Source organism: Rhipicephalus sanguineus, chromosome 6 (assembly GCF_013339695.2).
Source record: "Rhipicephalus sanguineus isolate Rsan-2018 chromosome 6, BIME_Rsan_1.4, whole genome shotgun sequence".
Lineage (NCBI taxonomy): Eukaryota > Metazoa > Arthropoda > Arachnida > Ixodida > Ixodidae > Rhipicephalus > Rhipicephalus sanguineus.
In genome coordinates, this window is record NC_051181.1 from 149,724,078 (window position 1) to 149,747,444 (window position 23,367).

At 43.9% G+C, this 23,367-nt stretch overlaps 2 protein-coding genes across 3 annotated transcripts; one reads left to right on the forward strand and one right to left on the reverse strand.

The window, feature by feature from the left end:
* Window positions 1-51: 51 nt before the first annotated feature.
* On the forward strand, window positions 52-16,533 carry LOC119396759 (ATP-dependent RNA helicase DDX18). Of its 2 annotated transcripts, none has more exons than XM_037664066.2 (12): window positions 52-268; window positions 1,139-1,249; window positions 2,435-2,485; window positions 5,545-5,698; window positions 6,421-6,721; window positions 8,479-8,593; window positions 9,709-9,848; window positions 10,389-10,550; window positions 12,396-12,548; window positions 13,274-13,444; window positions 14,451-14,628; window positions 16,332-16,533. In XM_037664066.2, the coding sequence occupies exons 1-12, from the start codon at window positions 166-168 to the stop codon at window positions 16,481-16,483; spliced, it is 1,791 nt and encodes a 596-aa protein (XP_037519994.1). In that variant the 5' UTR covers window positions 52-165; the 3' UTR covers window positions 16,484-16,533. The 2 variants fall into 2 exon arrangements, with proteins under 2 accessions (XP_037519994.1, XP_049273171.1); XM_049417214.1 differs by having other exon boundaries at window positions 119-268; window positions 2,438-2,485.
* Window positions 16,534-18,396: 1,863 nt separating this feature from the next.
* Window positions 18,397-23,367, reverse strand: LOC119396760 (tyrosyl-DNA phosphodiesterase 2). The gene is made up of 6 exons (XM_037664068.2): window positions 23,112-23,367; window positions 21,862-21,956; window positions 20,962-21,159; window positions 20,411-20,621; window positions 19,727-19,897; window positions 18,397-18,926 (listed from the first exon to the last, which is right to left on the reverse strand). The coding sequence occupies exons 1-6, from the start codon at window positions 23,247-23,249 to the stop codon at window positions 18,642-18,644; spliced, it is 1,098 nt and encodes a 365-aa protein (XP_037519996.1). The 5' UTR covers window positions 23,250-23,367; the 3' UTR covers window positions 18,397-18,641.

The following is a 23,367-nucleotide window of genomic DNA, read 5'->3' on the forward strand; positions in this document are numbered from 1 at the left end:
CTTAGGATTCAGTATTTAGTTCGGCGGCTAGTTTTTCGGTTTTTATAGCCGACACTGGCCGACATTAGAAAAGTAGAGAAAGCCTCTTTTCGCACTTTCTGCAGCGTGGATAGCGTGGTGCGTACGCGCTCGGCTTTTGTGGTTCGCCGTTTAGAGATCTGAGCCATGGCAATCCCTGATCAAGTGGTAATGCGGAAGATCAAGAAGCGCCAGAAGAACAGAAAGAAGTTACGCGCTGTGAAGGAGCTGGACAGTGAAAGTCGACATGGTAAGGTGGAAGTCCGGTTATGTTGGTCTCCCTCGATACGCGGTGTCATTTGGTGCACATCCGTGTTATTTCGAAGTTCGCAGAATGCAGCCCTCAGAAGTGCAAGTAAAATATCGAAGGTGATAAATATCGGCACTGACATGGCTGATGTTTTGACCGATCTGTGATACGTCATCCGAGGGCGACCTGAGTACCCACGGTGCTCTCGATTGCCTTCTCATGGGCCTCTAATTAACCTACATGTGGTTGCGTTTCATAAGAAAGATACAGTTGGGTAGTAGTCAGGTAGCGATTGAGGAGGGCAAGTTTGATAGGGTTGTAGTGGATCACAGTAGGGAACGAGATGTCAAATCGTCTTGCGATGTATGACGCAGTTCCTTACCTATACTGGCCTTATGACTTATTCACAAGGGATAAATCTTATGCATTTGTTTGTTTTCTTCTATGTTTGTGGCACCTGACAGAAAGAAAGGAGGGAACGGGGCGGTTGCATACAAGCACATACTACCTGCATGCGAGCCCAGGGCTTTCCCCCTCAGTGCCCTATAAATTATAATACATCACTGTTTGGATAACTTAATGAAGACATTTCCGAGCACTGCCTTTGAACTTAAATTGCGGTTATATGACAACAAATTTGAGCAAGACTTTCCTTCATTGTATGGCGTATGTCTACAGTTTCTCTTTGTTCAGTTGCTTAGGCTACAGATTTCATTATTTTCGATACATTCATATCATCATTCTCCCTTTTTTTATCCTTGAAAGTTCGAGGGCGCCCTGCAAAATATTGTTCTGTGTTGGCCAATCAGTAAGAAAGCTCATTATTGCAATTAGGTGACAGTTTGATTTTTGTTTAATTTTGTTTTATAGCAAAAAAAATGAAGCTCGAAAAGGAGGAAGAAGAAGAAACGAAAATGGTCGAGGAAGAGCCAGAGGACCAGCCTCAAGAAGAAAAGTGTGTTGAACACGAAGAAAAAGATGGTGAGAGGCACTGATGAGCCACTTGTTTGCATTGCATTTCTCATGTGGCACAGCTGTTAGTCAGTATCTCCATGTGCTTTTAGTAGGTGGTAGTGCATTATGTTGTGAGCGCTGGTTCATAATGTGTGAGAATGTTGGCGTTGTGTACAGTGGCCGTGTGGCATGGAATGTATACAGGATGCAGTAGTTGTAGCTTCTGAAGATTGTTTAAAAATCATTAATACGTGTATATGTGAGGTCGCAGCCTCTTTATAAAATTTAAAAGTAGGTTCTCTGGACCATCCGCATTGCCCGAAACCTGGTGGTACTGCTCAATTCTGGAGAGAGAATTAATGCTTAAACATATGTTGCCATGTTAATTAATGAGCCACTAACTCATAAAAAAAGTGGGAGATGTGATTCCACAGTTGCCTGTCAAGGCGCTCGACATACACACATGCTTAACTCTGTGATTGGTACACATTACAGTCATGAAGGAAAATGAAGAAACTGCTAATGTAATTCTTGTTCCACTGATCTGTTGGCTGCCATGTCTTGGGCTTTGTAATGGAATGTTTATTGCAGCACAAAATGACCAAAACATAAGAAAACGGAAGGGACACGGACTAGCACTACTTACCAACTAGCACAAGATATTGCCAGCGCAAAAAATAGACAAAAGACAAGGGAGAGGTCCCAGACTAGCCTATTAGCCCAACTTTTGATCCTACTTCTTTGTAATAGAACCTTCCTACATATCAATAGTTTCCTTTTGGGGAAGGGAGGGTGCAGGTAACACCCATATTCAATTCCTGGCCACAGTGGCCGCATTTCGATCAGGGCAAAATGTAGACACCCTTGCACGTTAACTCATATATGCCCAGTGTCCTACACATAGCACGCTTCTTTGATGCACTCTAACATCGCTCTTTCTTTATCTGATAACTAGCGCCACCTACAGCACATCAAGCAGACCTCAATGAGGCCTGCTTGATGTGCTGTAGGTGGCACTAGTCATCAGCTAAAGAAATAGCGATGTTAGAGTGCATCAAAGAAGCGTGCTATGTGTAGGACACTGGGCATATACAAGTTAAAGAATCCCCGATAGTCAGGATTCATGCAGTGTCCCCACTACAGTGCACCTCATAATCATACCATGGTCTCTGCATGTAAAACCTTGGTATTTAATTCTTTTTTCTTATCAAGGAGAGGCACATGCTGACAAGGCTGAAGAGGCCGAACCAGAGCCAGAACCTCGTAAGTTTGCCCATTCATTTTAGCAGCTTTTTATCTGGTTGTCTTGCTGAAGAATCGCAGCTTTGTGCAATCAAGTGCACTTTTTAAGGTGAATATGTGCAACACATTGCTGGGGTTACCATCTCTCCTTCGCTTGTTAAGATGACTGATCATCTTGTAAATTTTCAAATGTTGCCTGAAATAACACATGCATGTGTAATGTGCAAGCTGATTTATGCATCATTACTTCCGCAAATTCTAAATGGCACTTGTTTTCCAAAGCCTTAACAGTGAACTGCCAGAGTGACCCTCGCTTCACTGATGTGAACTCTCAAACACTGCAGAAGTGTTGAAAGGCGGGCAAGTTGGTATAGGTTCATACTGAAAATTGGCAGCGCAAACAAACGGGACACAGAAGAGGAACACAAACAGGCGCAGACTGAAACTTGGATTTATTCACAGAAGATAATATAGCCCGAAAAAACATGAAGGGAAAGGGAAATACATGAGGGAAGGAACCACCATAATCAGGTGTCGTCCATAAACGAGATTTCACAATCTAAAAGCGATATAGAAGGTGAGCTGACACAACTATCGATATTCTTTTTAATGAAAAAGGCTTCCGCAATCTCCCTAGTTTTAGTGTCTCGATGGGCATATAAAACAGACGTGCGCGAAAATTCAGGTACGCAACCACACTTTGTGCAATGGGCGGACAAATGTAAACCCGGGGCAGACTTAAGCGCATTGTGGTGTTCTCGCAAGCGCACATTCAGGCAGCGCCCTGTCTGCCCGATATACACCCTGTCACAAGACAGGGTGTATATCGGGCAGAAAGGAAAAGGATGCCCTACAAATGATGTAAAAAAGCGACAGAAGTTTGCGGTTGTCCCGTATGTGCACGGATTTTCGCATAGGATAAAAAAATGTGCAAAAAAATTTAACCTTGACGTTGTTTTTTTCGCCAGTGAAAAATTGCAGCAGGTGTGTTCCAAAATTGACAGAAAATGCAAATTGAAAGCAGGCCCTGTGAAGGAAGGTTGTGGTGTTAAACATGTCAATTGTTTTACTAAGTGTCGGTCAAAAGTGGTTTATTGCATCCCGTTGTCTTGTGACAGGGTGTATATCGGGCAGACAGGGCGCTGCCTGAATGTGCGCTTGCGAGAACACCACAATGCGCTTAAGTCTGCCCCGGGTTTACATTTGTCCGCCCATTGCACAAAGTGTGGTTGCGTACCTGAATTTTCGCGCACGTCTGTTTTATATGCCCATCGAGACACTAAAACTAGGGAGATTGCGGAAGCCTTTTTCATTAAAAAGAATATCGATAGTTGTGTCAGCTCACCTTCTATATCGCTTTTAGATTGTGAAATCTCGTTTATGGACGACACCTGATTATGGTGGTTCCTTCCCTCATGTATTTCCCTTTCCCTTCATGTTTTTTCTGGTATATATTATCTTCTGTGAATAAATCCAAGTTTCAGTCTGCGCCTGTTTGTGTTCCTCTTCTGTGTCCCGTTTGTTTGCGCTGCCAATTTTCAGTATGTATCAAACACTGTATTGTAGTTTTCACTTTAGATGGCAAAATAAACAGCTAAGTGAGCAACAGCCCTCTTAAGTCTCGTATGAGTTCACAAGGACGTCACAATGAATAATTGGTGCTGGTTAATTTGCAGTCCTAACAGGATAGCCATTGAGTGCAATGCTTTAAAGGGACCGACAACCAACTTTTGTGGTACCTGTTTTCTTGAGTGCAATGGGAAGCTTACCGGTCAGAGCTTCTAATCACGGAGTGGTAACGCGAAGAACGCCGTAAAACATTTGTAATCAGAGTTTTTCGATCTGCAGCGATTATGCAGTCTTAATATCACATGCTGCAAACAGTGAGAGGTGAGCGCGATAGCGATTATACGCCAGCAGTGGTGACAAGTTATGCCCTAAGTATGAAAAGGCAATGTTACGTTTGCAAAGCCTGTGGTGCCGCGAGTACTGCTTTCTAGCCTATTAAATTATTTTACAATAGTTATAGCGTTTTTCTGGGGCTTCTTATAGAAGTACTTTGGCCGTACACAGGTCGCTTTATCACATTTTAGTCAAGCCAAGCCAAGCTAAGCCTTCGAAAACGAAACAAGTGGTAGGATACACCAGCAGTGCTGTTCATGAAGTCGTAGCAATCCTCCACAGAACAGTAAGTCGATGGCATTTTGCGAGCAGCAGCGCAAACTCGCGTGCTACTCTTCAAAAGTCCGATACGACGAGAGCAGACGAGAATCGAGCTACGCGGGAAACGCCGCCGGACACCGCGCGCATGCGCCGCAGCCTCCGTTTCACTGGAAGCCACGAAAGCAGCGCCGCATCTCATGCTTTACCTCTTTTACCTTAGAAACAAACGGGAATTGACAATAACATACATATTCAAATTTTCAGCCCTCGTTCTGGTGCGTGTAAAAGCATTAGACTACGTACAACAAAGTGCTTAAGACTGCATACGTCTGGTTCATGGCGCTCGCGCTAGGCTGCGCGACATACCGGTTTTCGTTACTTTTAAACGCGATTTAAAAATATAAATCCTACTCAGATCGCGAAAAGTATTCTGGAATCTGTCACTATAATTCACGGCCTTTTCATTTCCACCAGGATCTAATCACCCGTTCTGGCCAGTTGTCGGTCCCTTTAAACTAGTTGAGAAATTTAACCGCCATGCATAAAACGTTGCCATGCTTTTTTATGTGCCTAATGTTTTGCTGTGTTGTATATTTAATGAGTTGGCACATGCAACATGTACATAACATGTCGATGGAAATTGCTGTAAAATCAGATATAGCTCTCAGATGTGGTTTATTGCGTTGTCTTAACATCCAAAGTAAACTGTTTTTCAATGCAGATTACAATTTTCACACTCAAACTATCGCTAAGTTTGCCTCTTTGACTAGAGTATTAGTTGCTTTCACTCTACAGTATCGCCCAAAAAGAGCTTGCTTTCATAAGCTGGAAAGGGCCGTGTAACTAATGTGGCTGAGTGAAATGGCACTTTCACTTGGCAGATTCAACACCACTCTTTCGCTTTTCTTCTACCATAGTACCAGGCACAAGCTTTGGAGTGTTGTCGGACACACAGTTCAGCTCCTTGCGCGGGAAAGTGTCTGACGCCACACTGAAGGCCATTGAGGGTATGGGCTTCAAGAGGATGACTGAGATCCAGGCCAAGACCATTCCACATTTGCTGGAGGGAAAGTAAGTTCACAAAGTACAGATTATGTAGTGTCGCAATTACTACAGCAGAATCTTGTTATTTGAAACCCAAAGGGATTGGAAAATTGTGTTTAATTTTAACAGGTGTTTCATTTACTGAGGAACATCTACTATAGGGAGGACGCCACCCAAATTCAATACCAACCAAATGAGAGGCAGTTGTTTTGTTTAAGTAGCAATTCCATTTGAGCGATTCACATTTGATCAAATTTCACTGTGTTTGTGCCACCTGTGCAGATAAATGGTAGTCTTCACACCACGTGCTTTTCTTGTTTTTAGTTTTCATCTGGCTTTACCCTCTGCCGTTCCGCTTTTTGCTTTTGTTTAGAGTGGATGGCACATTCGCACAGCACATATTCAAACTGCAATGTGTGAATCACACTGAAGCTACGCACAAAAATGGCAAAAAAATACTCCCTTTGATAGATCCAATTACTTTCTTCTAGGTGCTCCACATGTTACAAATATCACAGCTATGATTACGAGAGCTGCCGCAGCCTCTTTACAAGCCACTGGACTAGAGACATAACGTTAGAGATGCTGCAACGTAGTGTGCAACTCTTCCTCATTCATCACACCTTTTCTTTTCTGTCCCGCTTCTTCAATGCAAACCACAGCAGTCTGTGCAGTGGTTCATGCAGACCCCTTCCCCTTTATGTAAACGAAATCCTCCTTTCTCCATCTCAACACCTGTTTGTTTACAGGGACGTGGTGGCTGCTGCTAAAACAGGCAGCGGCAAAACGCTGGCGTTTCTGATCCCCGCCGTGGAACTGCTGTACAAGCTGAAGTTCATGCCTCGCAATGGCACGGGGGCCCTGGTGATTGCACCGACACGTGAGTTGGCCATGCAGACGTTTGGTGTGCTCCAGGAGCTCCTCTCCGGTCAGAACCAGACGCTGGGCCTCATCATGGGAGGCACCAACCGGCAGTCCGAAGCCAGCAAGTTGGCCAAGGGCGTCAACTTTCTCGTTGCTACCCCTGGACGCTTGCTTGACCACTTGCAGGTCTGTCATTTCATCTTTGGCGTGCACATTATTAATAATCGTTCAAGAATAATGAAGAGGGGGGAGCGAGCTAAGAAGCTTTGATGTCACTGTCTGCAAACTTCTCTTATCGAAATTCCCGTTGTCATATCTGAGTCAAGTGCACCTCTACCATCCTTTGCACTGTGCTGACCTAAGGCCCAGTCTTTGGAAACAGCAACCATTCTTTGTCCCATAAACAAGGACAACAAAGCTTCAGATTGCACGTGACTTCCACTACATTTTTCAGGATACAACTTGTATTGTTAATGTCTTTCCCCACCATTTTCTTTGGGTTGTGTCACCATCACTAGTTCTAGTTTAGTCCATTGCATAAGTAGGTCTTTTCCTAATTGTGTGCTTCTTCAGCTCCGTGCCCATGTCGCCAAATAATACATACATACACAAGTCAACAAATTTCCTTTTAGTTTCACTTTACTTGGTGTTCTTTCCCGCACAAAACTTCCTGTTGAGATATAATGATGCAGTGCTCATATACAAAGTTAACGTTTACACAAAAACAGAAATAAGTCGAAATACTACTAGTAAAAAAAGACACAAGTACAGAAACTAAAAGCTGTTGAAATAGCAGCTTGATGGAATTTGTGACCCTGGCGTACTTGTCCATCTGCTTCTATATTTGTATTAGAAGACTACCTTTTTTTCTAGTAGGATGTTCGTAAAATTCTGCTAGTGTGTTACCAATGTTCATTTACCTTCTACCACATTTCTAGCCGTAGTATTGTTCTTTTTTAAAAGGATCCCTGAAACATTTTTCTAAGTTGTCATAAAGTGACCTTACTGTCAAAGTCTGTTGCCTCTCAAATCTCCTGCCACAAAATTTTTTAAGAGTCCATCAAGTATGAGGAGTCATCGCATGAGCCGACTGTGCACTCTCTCTCTATCTCTGCTTTTGTCCCCATGAGCAAGCTGAAAGCTACATGGGGGAAGCAAAACGGAAAGGCGAGCTAGTTGGTACTGATTCATAATGGTGTAATAGTAGCGCAAAAAAAAAGACGACAAGAAAGTGAACACCACAAGCGCTACATGGGGGGTAATGACAACAGGATGATGTGGCATCTTATGTCGCCGTGCATCATAATCTTCATTGTTTTCTCTTATACTCTTAATTTTTTTTCTTTGGATGCTACTTCTTGTTCACATGTGCACTGTGGTGGCACATGATGGCAATTTGGCACGTCGCCTCGGGCACCATCCGTTGGCACACTGTTCACATGATCAAAAAATCCCCGACAGGCTCGCTTGCTACGTAGTTAGTGACGGCATTGCAAAGAAGAGAGCAAGCAATTTTTATCAGTTTTTAGCGCAGAACCATAAATTTCCTGGTGCGTGCAGCATAATAATATTTGGCTCACATGTTCCTGGAAGTGTTGCCAGGCCCCTTTAAGAACTTGCCATGCTTTAATACGTGCTTTTCTACAAGCCAGCGAGCATCCTCCATATGTCCGGAACATATTACGGCACAATGCTCGATTTTCTAGACAATCCGAGCTGCTTTTTCCCAACCTTGCTGATTTTAATACGACAGAAAACATTCTATGTGCTTGTGTTTCTTATAGAACTGACACTAATATTCCTGAATGATCATCACCTTGGTTGAAAACAGTTTAGAAATGTTTTAATTGTCATTGGGATAAGCACCCACTGTTTTGCGTAATGGTCATCAAGCTGTCTTCTTCAGTAATAGTTGAATATCGGTTCTGTGTGTCTCATTTCAGAATTCCTCCGAATTTGTGTACAAAAATCTACAGTGCCTCATAATTGACGAGGCTGACCGTATACTCGACATTGGTTTCGAAGAGGAGGTGAAGCAGATCCTCAGAATTTTGCCAAGTAAGTGTTCTTGCCTTTCAGATCTTTGTTTGTCGCATAGGATTCATTGTAGCTTCTTTATCAGTACCATGGCTTTCGTTGTAAAAAGGCAAGAAAGTTGGGGAAAGCTTTACGAAAGGTGTTGCTGTAGCAAGCTTATTGTTTAGCACACTGTCGTGGCAAAAATATGGCACGGCATCGTACTTAGTTAATGCGTAAAGTGTTATTTTTGTAAGCATATGCTTATGGTGGTACAAGTGCATGGCTTTTATTAAAACTGATGCATTGATAGTCTGAAAGCTAGAAAACATGTTAAATACAAAAATATTTAGAAAGCTATTTCCCGAGTGTTGTATAAAACAAGCACAACGTGTAACACTACAGAACGTGTCTACATTGCAGTTCTGTTTGGTTACTTTCAGTCAGCCTTGTAGTTGACGTTCTCACATCCAATGTTCCTGTAAAGGGTTTGCGCATGGAGTCCATACTTGGCGAACTTGACAAAACTTACTGATGATATGAAAGTTCTGAATCTGTTCTGCCATGATGTGCTTCTAACGATTCTGAAGATGCAAGAAATGTGGTGAAATTAAATTGCCAATAGACGCAAATAACTGGTGCTCGTAGAACACAGAGCATTATTTAACATTTGCAATTTAAAAAAAAAAAGAAAAAAAAAAGGTGCCTGGTACTTTGATATAGGTACATACTAGTATTTATTGTTTTAGTGAAGTCCTTCTTTCATGTGGAAATTGAACACACTTTTTTTTTTCTAAATCTCGTTGTTATAGCAGGCTTGTAATTGCTGGGGTTTAATGTGCCAAAACTACGATATGATTACGAGGGACGCCGTAGTGGAGGGCTACAGGAATTTCAACCACCTGGTGTTCTTTAATGTGCACCTAAATCTAAGTGCACGGGCCTCAAGCATTTTCGCTTCCAGCGAAAATGCGGCCGCCGCGGCCGGGTTTCGATACTGCGACGTTCAGGTCAGCAGTCGAGCACTACAACCACTAGACCACCGTGGCAGGTGTTATAGCAGGCTTTGAAGTGGTTTTAAGTAAACGCAGGGGTGTGGTAGAGGGTCAGAATTCTGCAACCACCGATTGAATCTTCCATTTTCTTAATGCCGACAGAGCGAAGACAGACGATGCTCTTCAGCGCTACACTGACAAAGAAGACCGAGGACCTTGTTAAGGTTGCCCTCAAGAGTGAGCCCCTTTACATTGGCTTGGATGAGAACAAAGAGCAGGCTACGGTGGAAGGCCTTGAACAGGTATGCCGATTCGTTGGTTCCAGTACTCGACCGACGACTCATTTCTCAATATTAAAAAGCAAGGCGTTACGGAATTATACACCATTCATTGATGTTCTTTGACTAGGCTGTGTAGAGTGCTCAATACAATGCATTACAGTGCCCATATTTTCTTCCCTCTTTGGTGGAGAGGAAAAATATGGGGAGAGGGCTTTACGGACATGAAGTTATAAAAAAATAAATACTCTGTTATATCGAGAAATTCTTTATATTAAAGTTTGTTGTACCAAGATTTAACTGTGTTTTGGGCCAAAGTAAGTCCGTTTCTTTTATAGAGTGCACTTACGTGCAGTATGTGCTTCTATGTAGTTCAACTCTCCATTAGGTTTAAGATGAGTAATTTCCCATGTCAAACTGTGTAAAGCTCTCTTCTGTTGTAGAGGCCTGTATTAACCTTGGTATCTTGATACGATGAGATGACCCTGGTGCTAGCAACCGCCTTGTTACCAACAATGTTCTGTCATGTACCACATTGGTAAGTTCATTTGTTCCTTTGCATAGGGCTATGTGGTGTGCCCTTCAGACAAGCGGTTCTTGCTGCTCTTCACCTTCCTGAAGAAGAACAGGAAAAAGAAGGTGATGGTATTCTTCAGCTCGTGCCTCTCCGTGAAGTACCACCACGAATTGCTGAATTATATCGACTTGCCTGTCATGAGCATTCATGTAAGTGCATTAAGGTTCACTCTATACAGTTCAGAGTTGCCCTGTAATGTACATTTTTGAATCTACCAATGCCTTGACTTTTGCGACAGGAGTGTAAAGTTATGTTCAAGCTGACGGCAAGTGACACACGGCAAACAAAGTATCAATCATCAACGGAGGGAGGCACTACCTTGCCTTAACCGTATTAACGCGATAGCGTTAGAGAGCTCGTGTCGCAGAAATTCCGTCGTCGGTGTCGGCCCCGTTGGTTGTGAGCGAAAAATCGACCGTGAGCGAAAAATCGAGAAAGAAGCAAATAAAATAAAGAATAAAAATTTCGGTCCCATTGAGGATCGAACCTGGGCCGTTCGCGTGGCAAGCAGGTGTCCTACCACAAAGCCACGATGTCACTTGCAGGTGCGCTGCGGAAAAAAACACTACATAAATGCCATGTAGTGGAAGGAGTCTCCTTAACGCATTTTGTTCGACAGTTGTCACGACGAAAACGAGCCCATTCGGCGATTTGTAGGCGCATTTGGGAGGCCATCAAACTATGTCGAAAAAGGCCGGGATAGTGCAGCCATTGCCGCTAAAAAGGCACACGAACTTTCAAACAGCTCTAAAAATGGACAACTATGTCCATCTAGCGGAAAACATATCAACAAGCAAACAGCAAACGCTAGATAATGTGCTGCCATCTGTGAGGCATTGTGAGACTCTTCATGGCCTCCGAGATGGCGAGCGCGCTGCGTGTATCTCGGAGGCCATGCGAATCTTGCTTTAGATCAAACACCTGTACCATTCGCGCGCGCGCGCGCGTGTGTGTGTGCCTGTGTGCGTGTGTGTGTAACAATACACATTAATAAGTATGCACTTAGTGGTTGAAGTGCGCCTAGGGGCCGGATTTCGCTATTGCGTTCAACTCTTAAAGGCGAAGCTTAAGGGTCCCCCAATTTTTTGCTAAGCTTCAAGATACGCTGACCTCACTTATCCTATAAATCGAGTTGCCTCTATGTGGGCATATACAGAATACTATCTTCGACTTCTATATGCTGTATTTACTTCAATGGGCCTTGGTTATAGCGTGCTCTTCAACTCGATGTGGTAACTTACCAACTAACGTGTTGCCTGCTAAGCTCGAGGACTTGCATTTGATTGCTGCTGGCCACGGTGGCTGAATCACGATGGAGGCAAAGGTGCAAAAACAGCTGTGCACTTATGTTTATGTGCAGTGGTTGAAATTGCTCATCCAGGAGCCCCCCACTATATCTTGCCTCATACTCATGTCACAGTATTGGCATGTGAAGCCCAAGAATTGAATTAATTTTAATTAGCATGCACATGGGTTTTCACAGCTAGGAACAACAAATGAAGTCAGTATACTTGACTGTACATTAACTGCATTATCATTGTGAGAGGCAACTAGTGGCGATATGTTCTCATCTGCCAAAGATAATTTGTTGCTTGTGAACCATGGTGGACTGCAGGCATTACTGTCACAGGCCTCCTTATTGTTTCTTCAGCTACAGTAACATACTGATTGGATAGTATTTCAGATTTTTATGCAAGTAATGAGAGGTTATCATCATTAGAGCTTTGTTCCAGTAGGTACTCTTAATTGTGTGCACGTCATTTTTTAGGAAATTTGCCCTGCTAAGAAAAAAAAGGCCGTAAATTAGAGTAAATATTGTATGTTATTTGAACATGTAGCTTCAACAGTGTAGTTCAGAAAGCTGCATCTACAACTTCGTTGACCTTTGTGTGCAACATTAATGGTGAGCCTGTTCTTTTTACCCGTTCTCGTAAGCTTGTCATTGATACAGGTTTATGTGATCTAATGGTTTTGATTTTGTTTGAATTTTTCAGGGAAAGCAGAAGCAAGCCAAGCGGACGACGACATTTTTCCAATTCTGTAATGCGGAGTCCGGAATCCTGCTTTGCACAGACGTAGCTGCGAGAGGCCTTGACATTCCCGAGGTTGACTGGATCGTGCAGTATGACCCACCTGATGACCCCAAGGTCAGTAGACATAGTTTTGTTTCAGCGCCTTCTTTTTACTGCCAAGGCAACTATAGAACAATGCATCGATAACCTCACAAAATGTGTACATTATGATGGTACTTTGCCATCCCAGAGCTTACCACAAAAAAAATACAAAAGGTGAGACATTGGGTGGTTTCAAACTGCAACGTGAAGCTGGGCTTTCAAAAATTCAGTTGCCAACCATGAGTCTATGAATACAATGGGCACTCACGCCTCTGATTATGATCTGATGTGCATATTCGTACCGTGAATGTCGCATGGTGCCAACGTAAGGGTCTTCAGGTACTCGGTCAAGCTGCCTAGAGCAACTTTTAGCCCTGGGAGCATCCAAGTTTTTCCAGTGAAGTAAACTTTTATTGATTTATTGATGGATTGATAGATTGAGTGAAAGCAAAGAAAGAAAATAAAGCAGGATACTGATTAACAGTGACTGAGTTAAACAAAGCTCAGCCTGGAGCCGATGTTTCGGCAAGGGAACTCATCTTCATCCTGAGGCAACCAAATTGCTAGTATAAATATTGATTCATGGCTGAGGCTTCCATTGTTTGGCTGCCGTCTCCATCTTCCCTTAACCTTTGGCATACAAGAAAATGAAGTGTATACGATGAGCAACTTGCAAGGTCAGTGCTGTCGAATCTATCTGTAATGCACAGTGGGTGAGAGGTTGGTGTAATTAACGCGGTGTGCCTTGTCCCACGCAGGAGTACATTCACCGGGTGGGTCGTACGGCGAGAGGCGAGGGTGGGCGTGGCCACGCGCTCCTTATCTTACGACCTGAAGAGGTCGGTTTCCTGCGCTACCTCAAGGTGGCTAAGGTGCCTCTGCAGGAGTTTGAGTTCTCGTGGGCAAAGATTGCCAACATTCAGCCCCAGGTGAGTGCGATGGCAGTTCGTTGTGGCGCAATGTCCGGGCTATTTACTACAACAGCGGCAGCAGCAGACATATTTCATCACAGTGACTGCTCCGAATCTAGTGTAAGAACGAAGTACAGTCAACCGCAAAAGTTTACAGACAACGTGAGCGCGTGTTAAGCTTCCTGTGTGTGCCACCTAGCAGTGCGCCACCTACTGTCGACCGCAGCACTGGGCCGGAAATGGGTCTTGTTATTCACTGGCATATCAATTTTCCACTGCAGTGCAGTGCATTGTTAGTTCACTGCTTTCATGCAAAGCGTTTATCTGCAGTATGGCTTTCACACTTCTACTTTGATAGCAGAATCACAGCTATCACAGCGTGCCTCGAACTTGTGCCATTGGATAGATATCACTTTGTGAGGAAGATTGCATTTGATAAGAGTTATGCTGATAGACTGCTCTCGAGACAAAAGCACATAGCCCCGGCTGCCGAAGAGTGTGTCGTGTTAAGGTGGAATATATAGAGAAATGTGGCCCAGTGAAGAAATAGCTAAGCCATCGATTAAGAGAGGGATGCGTCTTGTGCGTAGTGCTGCTGTCGATCGCTGCTGATGTTGCGGAAATGTCATGGAAAAGCCCTTGGCCATTTGCTCGCATGATCCGTAAACTTGTGTGGTTGACTGTGCCCGCTGTAATGTTCTGGAATTCTGCTGCGTGGCACAATGCTGCAGGCTTGATTCCTGGCCACGCTTAGTGGAGGCAGAATGAAAAAATGCTCATTTATTATTTTGGTGTGAATCCTGCACTAATAAGGTACCGTTTCACAATTTTTTTTTAGCATTGCATGAATACAAAGCCAACCAAACCACACGTCCCCTTTAGGCAGCAGTTCCGCTTAAATGATTTCCGTTTATCATGATTCCACTCAACTTGACTGTCCACAAATTAGCCTAATGTTGCAGGAATTGCAACACTTTCCGCAGTCATTATTTTCATTTATTTATTCTTTTGTTTGTATGTGCAGTTAGAGAAGCTCATTTCAAAGAACTACTACCTGCACATGTCAGCCAAGGAGGCGTACAAGGCGTACGTGCGAGCCTATGACTCGCATCACCTGAAATCTATTTTTGACGTCAACACGCTGGACCTCATACAAGTGGCCAAGTCATTTGGCTTCCTGGTGCCTCCAAACGTTGACCTGAGTATCCTTTTGCTCTCGGAGGCTGAGTGGTTGTGATGTAAATGTGGGGACACATTGGACTAACAGGTGCCCATACTACAATATGAAAAGGAGAAAAAAGGGAAAAAAATGAATGTGACAGTGAGCGTGCAAATATTATTTCATCTTCAGTCGAATGATTCTATGAGATGGCCTGTGCAGCAAAGAATTTCTTGCATCTTTGGTACCACACAAGCGTTACGCTGCACGAGCTTTATAATGTAATGACTTGCATAATGAAGTATCTTGAACGTCCCCGAGTACTTTGTTATAACGGTACTATTTCACTGTATGTACTGTACTCACTCATTGAAGTGCAAAAATTTAGGGCTAAGTAATGCTCATACTTTCGTTTCCAGCAGCTACAGTTTGTTTCATGTCGGTGTAATTTTAACTCGAACACTTATATCAGAGCAATATTAACTTTAGCGGCCAGATTTGCAGCGACATGATGTGGTTATCACGAGCAGTTGCTCATAACAGTCGTTATACTAAAAGAAATTCAGAAGCCTTTACTCTATCGGAGGAAATGAGGGCAAGTGAAGCCTAGCGTGGTCGTGCCGAACGGACTGGTTTTCTTTGCAGAATAACAGATAGGTGGGCAAGTTGGTTTGGGTTCATGATATATAGTGATTCAGGAGAAAGAAGAGAAAGGCACTCATTTCTGTCTCTCATGAGGGAACACGCGCTTTTCTTGCTTGCTTGCTTCAAAGACAACGTTCTTGAAAGATGCAGGGATGTGAGAGCATTGTGCGAGTCCCCTCTGTGAGACTGCTCACTGTCCTCATACCAGTGCATACCCCCCTATGTGCATCCAAGAAGAAAGGCTCTCTATGGCTAAGTATGTGTCATCCCCTCTCGTAATCTACGGGGTGGGGTAATGTCTGGAAATGGGTATGGTGGTAAAGGAGAGGGTTGCTGCAATAGCTTCAGTTACGCTCCGTTGGGCAAAAGACACTTTTTTTTACCTTGCTGTACTTTCTCCGTGCCTTCTCATGACCCTCGGCTAAGCTTTCTTCTGTGCTCGGCAGCTGTGGGTGAAGAGGGTTTTAGCGAACCTTGCCAGCTTTGCAAGTCTGTTACTTCAAGCTTCACTTGAAAAAAATCTTTGTCACGTTTCAATCCTTGAGTCCTGTGCATACTTAGTGTCCCAGCAAATCCAGGGCTAGCTCTAAATAAATTATGTTAGCAACCAGAAGCATTGCCAGAAGTTTGTTCGGTGGGAGGGGTAGGGGGCGGGTTTCAGGCGCATTTTATGTATGTTCCTGTGTTTGTATGTGTGCGTGTGCTATATATATACTATACATACAAATGCAAAACTGAAAATTTGCAGGGGGGTGGGGGGCTGAACACCCCTCCCCATGGCTACATCTGTGCTAGCAACGTTCGCAAGGAGCTTCCAGTATTGTGTTCTTATCGAGTAATAAGTACTGCTTTCTTTTTTAGTCCATGGGTAACAGTAAGGCATTTCAAAGCATGCTCAAGAAAGAGCTATGAAGTTAGTGCATTGTAAGCACTTCAGAGTGATGTTTTCAAGGTGCTCTATACAAACCTCATAATGACAATGTGTTCCTAAACTAAATGTATTTTTAAAGAGTTAATCACTACTGGTGATATACTGGCAGCTTTTTCATTAGGTTAAAGCATCTTCTGTAACAGATATAAGCCTCCTTAACTCAGTCCCAGATGTCGGCAGCAACAAGGCACGGCCCAGGAAGAAGGGCCGAGCTGCCAACTACGGCTATGAAGGAGCGCCACCCAAGAAGCGCGAGAAGTCCGTCATCTACAAGCCTATTCCTGTTGGAACAGACAACAGGAAGAGGCAGTTCTCCCGGTAACCACCAGCACTCGATTGTTGTACAGCTCACCCATTAAAGTCAGTGCTACTGATGATGAAGAAAACTACGTAAGGGAAGAAGACCTGTGTTTTTCCCTCATTATCTCGCAGCTGTAAAGCCATGTGTAATGTAATCTAAACACAAAGAGCATCTTTTTTTCTGTAATTGACATGCAATGAATTTGCTCCTTGTAATGCCCGTGTTGTAATTCGTGCCAAAATGTGTTAACCAATTAAGTTTGGACATCCTTCAATGAATTTGAATTGAAAACAACTTTATTTGGTCCTGTGGAACGTGACTGAGTCGTGCACGTAGCTCAGTCCCACATAGGGAGCATCATGTTAGTGTGGTCATTGCACGATGTGAAGTGGATTACTGTCTCTGGATGGAACTAGGCTATACAGCAGAGATGTATTCTGCTACTATATAAATGTGTGCTCTTCAATCCGATTCACGTTTGAGCAACTGAAATGCAAAACGGTCATGTTTCCATAGCCCCTTATCGTCCATACACAATTTTTGTACGACATGGTTGTGACACCCTTCAGGGTTCACTGTAACATTGTTGCGTAGTTTGCGACACGCACCACTATCCTTGCATCCATTAAAGATTACCTACATGCCCCAAAGATAATTTTTCGGTTTCTTTCACATAAAAGGATTATACTTGACAAGCACTACATGCAACAAGAGCAATATTTCTGGCCGCAGTTGCAGATGGCATTAATATAAATCGTAGCAAAGCCAGCCACAATGAAGGTTAAAATGTATTCACTCCTGTGTACTGCTACTGGCTCATGTAAACAATTATAGTAAACTATTTCAAGCATTTAAGAGCTTGCTAATGCTTTTATTAAGGTATAGAGCATTCAAAACTTCATTTTAACACAATAAAGAGATGACAAAAATGCCATGCAAGTACTCCTTTAAGCTATCACTTTAAAGCTTGTTTGCTTTATTTGGTTGGGAAATGTTGATTACTTGGGAGAAAGTGAAGGCAGAATTTCGCTGCCCTAATTTTGTGCCAACACATCAGTGTTGAGTTGAGAACGATTATTGGGGTCATTTCATGTAGTTCTTTAAAGGGGCCCATGCCCCGCCACAGTGGTCTAGTGGTTATGGCACTCGACTGCTGACCCGAAGGTCGCGGGATCGAATCCCGGCCGCGGCGGCTGCATTTTCGGTGGAGGCGAAAATGTTTGAGGCCCGTGTACTTAGATTTAGGTGCACGTTAAAGAACCCCAGGTGGTCGAAATTTCCGGAGCCCTCCACTACGGCGTCTCTAATAATCATATGGTGGTTTTGGGACGTTAAACCCCAGATATTATTATTATTATTAAAGGGGCCCTGCAATATCCTTATTAGTTATTACTAAATGACCTTACTATTCTACCCCGTTGCCTTCCAAATCTCCTGCCAAAAAATAATTCAGATCTGTGAGTATAAGAAGGTTTATCTCACAAAACGAGTGCACTGAAAGCTACACAAAGGGAAGGCAGGGGGCAATGTGCTACCCAAAAGATAAATCGCCATGCATCATGGCATTGAGCATTTCCTCTTCTGGCCGCATATTGACCGCTACTTCTGGCTTGGGCATGTGCAGCATTGGCACATGGCAGCAACCGGCGGGCGGCCACAGCACCTGCACGATGCAGCACTTGGCCTACGAGATTGTCCGCTGGTGCTCCATTGACGAAATCTGTTAGCGCCTGTCACGCCACTTGCTTCCACTCGATTGTTTAACGGCACATTTGCTACGCATTAGTCTCTTGTTGTAGGTGAGAAACATGCTGGATTTTACTTTGCTGTAACTGTGTTTTTATACATTGATGTTCAACTGTATGAACTTGTTTCGTCGTGGTTTACATTTGGCCTCACAAGCTGCGAGAGCAACCTGTACTCACAGCTACATCAAACGGCAGGCACACATTTTATTTTAGAAATGAAAATTTTTATATACAGCAAATAAAGTATGCCGTGCATGGCACAATGACAAATCGGCATGCTTACTGGCATGCATTTTGTGGCCCTGAGTTGACAACAGCAGAAAAAAAAACTGTGCATCGCTGTTGGCGTCTTCCTTTTGTACGGACTAAAAACACGCACTGAAGCAAACTCAATGACTTGAGTTCGTAAATGCAACGGAATGCCAGCCAGACTAGAGAAGCTTGAAGTGGCACAGGAGACCCCAGTGATCACTGGGGAAGCATCTGTGAGGCTTCAGCCTCTCCAGCCCTACCATGCCGAAGAATGCTGGTTTCATGGTAGCAGGTTTGGCAGCTCTTATGTACACACGGTCGAAACGGCATCGAGGCTTGAAGCGGCCGTTCCAGGTAACATTGTCGTTGCGCGTCATGTCCCACGTGTAGCGGACCTCCTTGCGCTGCCCGCAGGATTCCCAGACGTCCTTCACACCTTGTGGCAGGCCACCCATGTCTTCAACCTGAAAGAGGGTAAAACCTACATATATCCTTCAATTCCGGAATTTTGCATGCCAAAACCACAATAGGCATGCTGTATACTCTGTTACAACCTACAAAAAAAAACAACAACCATGCGTGCAGTTCTCCGCCCACAGAACTGCACGCATGCTTGCCTTTCACCTGTGAAAGACAGTCGTGCCAGCCAGTCTCCGCTCAAACCATAAGTACTTTTTCTTGGCTAATGTAAATGTATATGCATACTAAGAGTTAAAGGTTCTTCGTTACTACCTAAAAGATTACGCTTGGCTGAGCACTGATAGCGGAATCAGTGACGAAAGTTACCAGGATGTTCAAGTTTCTGACCTAAACCAGCGACGTATGGGAAAGTCAACAATCTGAAACACTCAAGAAGTACTTGAAGTCACCAAAATAAGTACTCGACGGAGAATTTAATTCTCTTTGGGGGAGGGACGGCGGAGCTGACATTCTTTTTTTTGTAGGTTGTAACCGAGTATAGTGGGTAACTCCAGATTAATTTCGACGATCTGAGGTTTCTTGGTATGCATATAAATCTGAATGCATCAAATGAAGTGCAAACACATACACATGCTAGCCGGCCACACCAAATGACAACTTTTAACGCGATTCAGCCGAGATTCCAATGAAGCCGTCGCAAGTCGCGAAGAGGACGCAGCAACGTCAAGGCAGATAAAACACTGACTTAGATTTCATGTGAATGACGCTACACCACCGCAACAATCTGAAAAATTCCGCCATTGAAAGAGTTTGCATGCACCATCCCACGGCACGAATTGCATACCTCGCTGTCTCGCAGATTGAGATCGCCACCAAAGATGACCGTCCTCTCGTCAGGTTCCTTGACGCACTTCTTGAGGCATTTGTAGAACTGCACTGTTCGCTGCTCGGCAAAGTCGGCCGTACTCTCCAAGTGTGTGTTCATCAGCGTGATGGGAAAGCCCCCAAACGATGCCTAAGAAGCAAGTTTGACTGTTCACACAAAAAACCAAAAGTGCAGTTGTACACTATTACACTCAGACCTCAATATAATGAAGTAAATTAAGAATATTCCTGCCATAGACACAGTGTTAGGAATGTGCACTAATAACGCATTTTCGGATTCGCAGTTATTTTCAAACCTTATTGTAACTTTGTTACAATAAGGTTTGAGTGTAGAGTGAAGTCACACAGCAAACAATATGAAAACATATGTTGCAGCTAATGTTCGTAATAAGCTCGTACTGGTTACATGCCGATATTGGCAAGAAATATTTTTTTGGATTTACCTTGATATATCTGACGATTTGTTACATTCATGTTTAATATCGCCGTATAACAGATACAGGTAACAGTGACTTTCAGACATTGCTTAGAATGTGCAAGAAACGGTGACAAACAAAACACCTAATCCCAGCAATAGTTTACAAAAATGCCCCACCTGAACACTAGGAACACACAAGTGCCTTGAAGACAGCGGTCTACTCACCTTTATGTACGTCACATTTCGACCCATGGCAGTGTTGGAAAATGGGTAGATGACATGACTTTCATAGTCAATGGTTGCCTTCCTGAGCAGAGTGACTGTGAAGTACTCAATGGTATTCCCCATGATGCACTTGTATCCAGGAAGGAGTGTCTTGAAGATATCGGCCGAGGCAGGCACCACTTCTTGAAGAAACGCAACGTCTATGCCAGCACTAAACAAGAAAAAAAAGTTTTCGTGGAGAATCCTCCTCCCAACCACTATCCTTATTTTTGAAATAAATCTAGGAGAAAAATTAAAAAGTATTTTGCAAGAGACAATTCGGCTTAGCGCGAAGAGGATGTTGCCCATTTCTGGTATGTTACAATATTGGTTCTGTTCCTATCTTATCTCGTGCATCAAATCCTCATGTGATTAGCTATTTTTTGCCAAGCAGCTATGCTGTGCCAGTGATGCTTACAATTCCAGAGTTACGGATCCATCACATTTAGATGGCACGGAATATACACAGATCCATCATGTCACAGTCGCCATATCAGTGACGGACCAATTACCTTTCAATCGTGGAACAGACCGCCTTTGCACGAAGCACCAGGTTCTTATCATCAATACCATCCGTGTTCCACGAGATAAGCTTCAAAGTGTTGGGTTGACCTTCAGTGGCGCTTGGAGCCCTTGTCCCATTCCGGTTGCTCGTGGCTGCCTCAGCAAATATGGCAGTTGCGGCAGCTGCGAGACTTGGACGGCTGCCGCTGGAGCAAAGAAATACCAAGATGTCTCGACACTGACAGGAGGAACAAACACATGAGGTTTAGCTACTTGAGCTTTTACAGAATAACAATATATCAGATTATATGCCTCGACCAAGAACAACTTTTTTTTTCAGCTGCGAAACCTTCTTTCAGAGAAACATGTCCAAGTTTCCTTTGTAGTTTCATGCTACGAAACGGGTGCACGACATTCTTCTTTTTCAATATTAAGTGTGTGGTCTATAGATCACACAAGATGTGGGAATAAATGCCTGCCTAAACAGCATGTAGAACCATTAGACTATCAAGACGTGCATTCCACATCAAAGTTCTCACATCATACTACTATATGTACGTACATTTATGAGTGCAGACACTCAAACCTGCCAGAACATCAGAGCCCACAGATTAGACAACTTAAAGACCTTGAAATACTTTGCCCTGTGTTCAAAAGTGCCTTACCAAATGTTAATACTTTCCCTAGCTATAAAGTCTAGAAAGCTGTGCTCACATTTCTTTCTCGTTTTCCGGTTAAAAGGGCACATGTTGAAATAAGGCCATGCTCTTTTCCTGCTGTGAAAGTTTTATTATAAATATTTTCCTGCTATGCGTTGTTGCTGAATGACGTGCTGAATTACGTTGAACGGCGGAATAAGTAACAGGATGAAAATACAAAAAATTCACAATGTTACAATATGCACTTACTCCACAACAAGGACTACGTCTGCACGGTTGTCATCACCAGATACCCTGACGGCGCCCTTGTTTTTGCGGTCTTCGAAGAAGTCATTAACGGACCGCTGCAAAGGGAAAATATGCGTCAGCGAGAGCTGTTTTATATTTGACATGAGCATCCAACGGTGCTTACTAGACATGCAAATAGCAAACGCAACAGCCGCTAACGACAAAGCAGTAAGGCTGCAAGGCAAAGTGTGCGTTTTCAGAAGGCTGTTGCTAGGGTTACGTCCAGACGTAACTGTAGTCACCGCTATCGTTACGTCCAGACTAAAGTCCCTAGATTTTTCCCTGTTGAAGAGCAGGGAAAATCTAGGGACTCTAGTCATGTGGCTTTCCACAAACGTGAGTACATTATTTTCCTGTTGCTCAGTGAAGGCCCTCTGCGCCCTTCGGGCGCGGCAACCTAATCGTGGCTTCGCCCTCGCTTCGCGAGTGCGGCCATTTCGCTAACGCTCAATGGCCGGTTGGCAGGGTCACGGTCACGCGCTACTGGCCGCTGTCGCGGCCACGCGCTGTTTAGCCCGCGCAGCCTGCCCCTTCGGGGCAGGCGGAGGCGTACGTAACCCAAGAGCCTCGTCGCGCTTCTCTGGCAACAGACTTCAGCAACACCTGAGACAAAAAAAAAAAAAAAAATTGCAGCAGCAGCGAGGTTCGAACCAACGTCCTCGCAGTTCCGAGCACGACACGCTAGCCGCTGCGCCACCGAGGCCAATCGGTTCGGCAGGTCTAACGGGCTGTATTTGTATTGCCACGCTGGACGTAACTTTTAAGACTCGTTATTCTTACGTCCAGACGTAACTGCAACGGCTCGTACCATTACGTCTAGACGTAACGCTAGACACTCCCTTTTCGGAAACTTGCGTGAAGTCTGCAAATGACCGCTAAGGCATTCTGAAGAACATGAATCAGTATGGCACCTTTAGCGACAACAAAATCACGCTGTAATCAGAGATACTTAAGAGATGTAAGAGGCCTGCACAACGTATTGCAAAGGTGTGTGGTACAGATTTCAGTGCGGAAAATGCGAAACTTGGAGTCCTGCCTTGAGCTAACGAAGAGAGATTTGTCGACCTCAGAACAATGACAGTCCACTTGAAGAAAAATATCCGGCTAACTTAGCAAAGCCACGGGTTCAGATGAATCTTAATTATTTAACATAGATATTCTAAGACGTCGTGCTTCTGCAAAGAAGAAATGCGCGCAGCAGCGAAATTTACCTCGAGGTTCCAGGACCTGTCTTGGAGATAGAACTGCGCACAGGCCGTGTCCGTCTGTGTTATAGCCGCAAATTCTTCGCATAACTGCTGGCAGACTTTGCCGTCAGGTATGTCGTCATCGGTGTCAGAACTGCTCATTGTGAATGTATGAGTGGGGCGAGGTTCGCGAGAGACTTCACAACAGAAGACTACAGAGGCTCATGCCGCGCTTTTTGATGCAAGCACCACAAACACAAAAACACTGCTCTTCGGATTG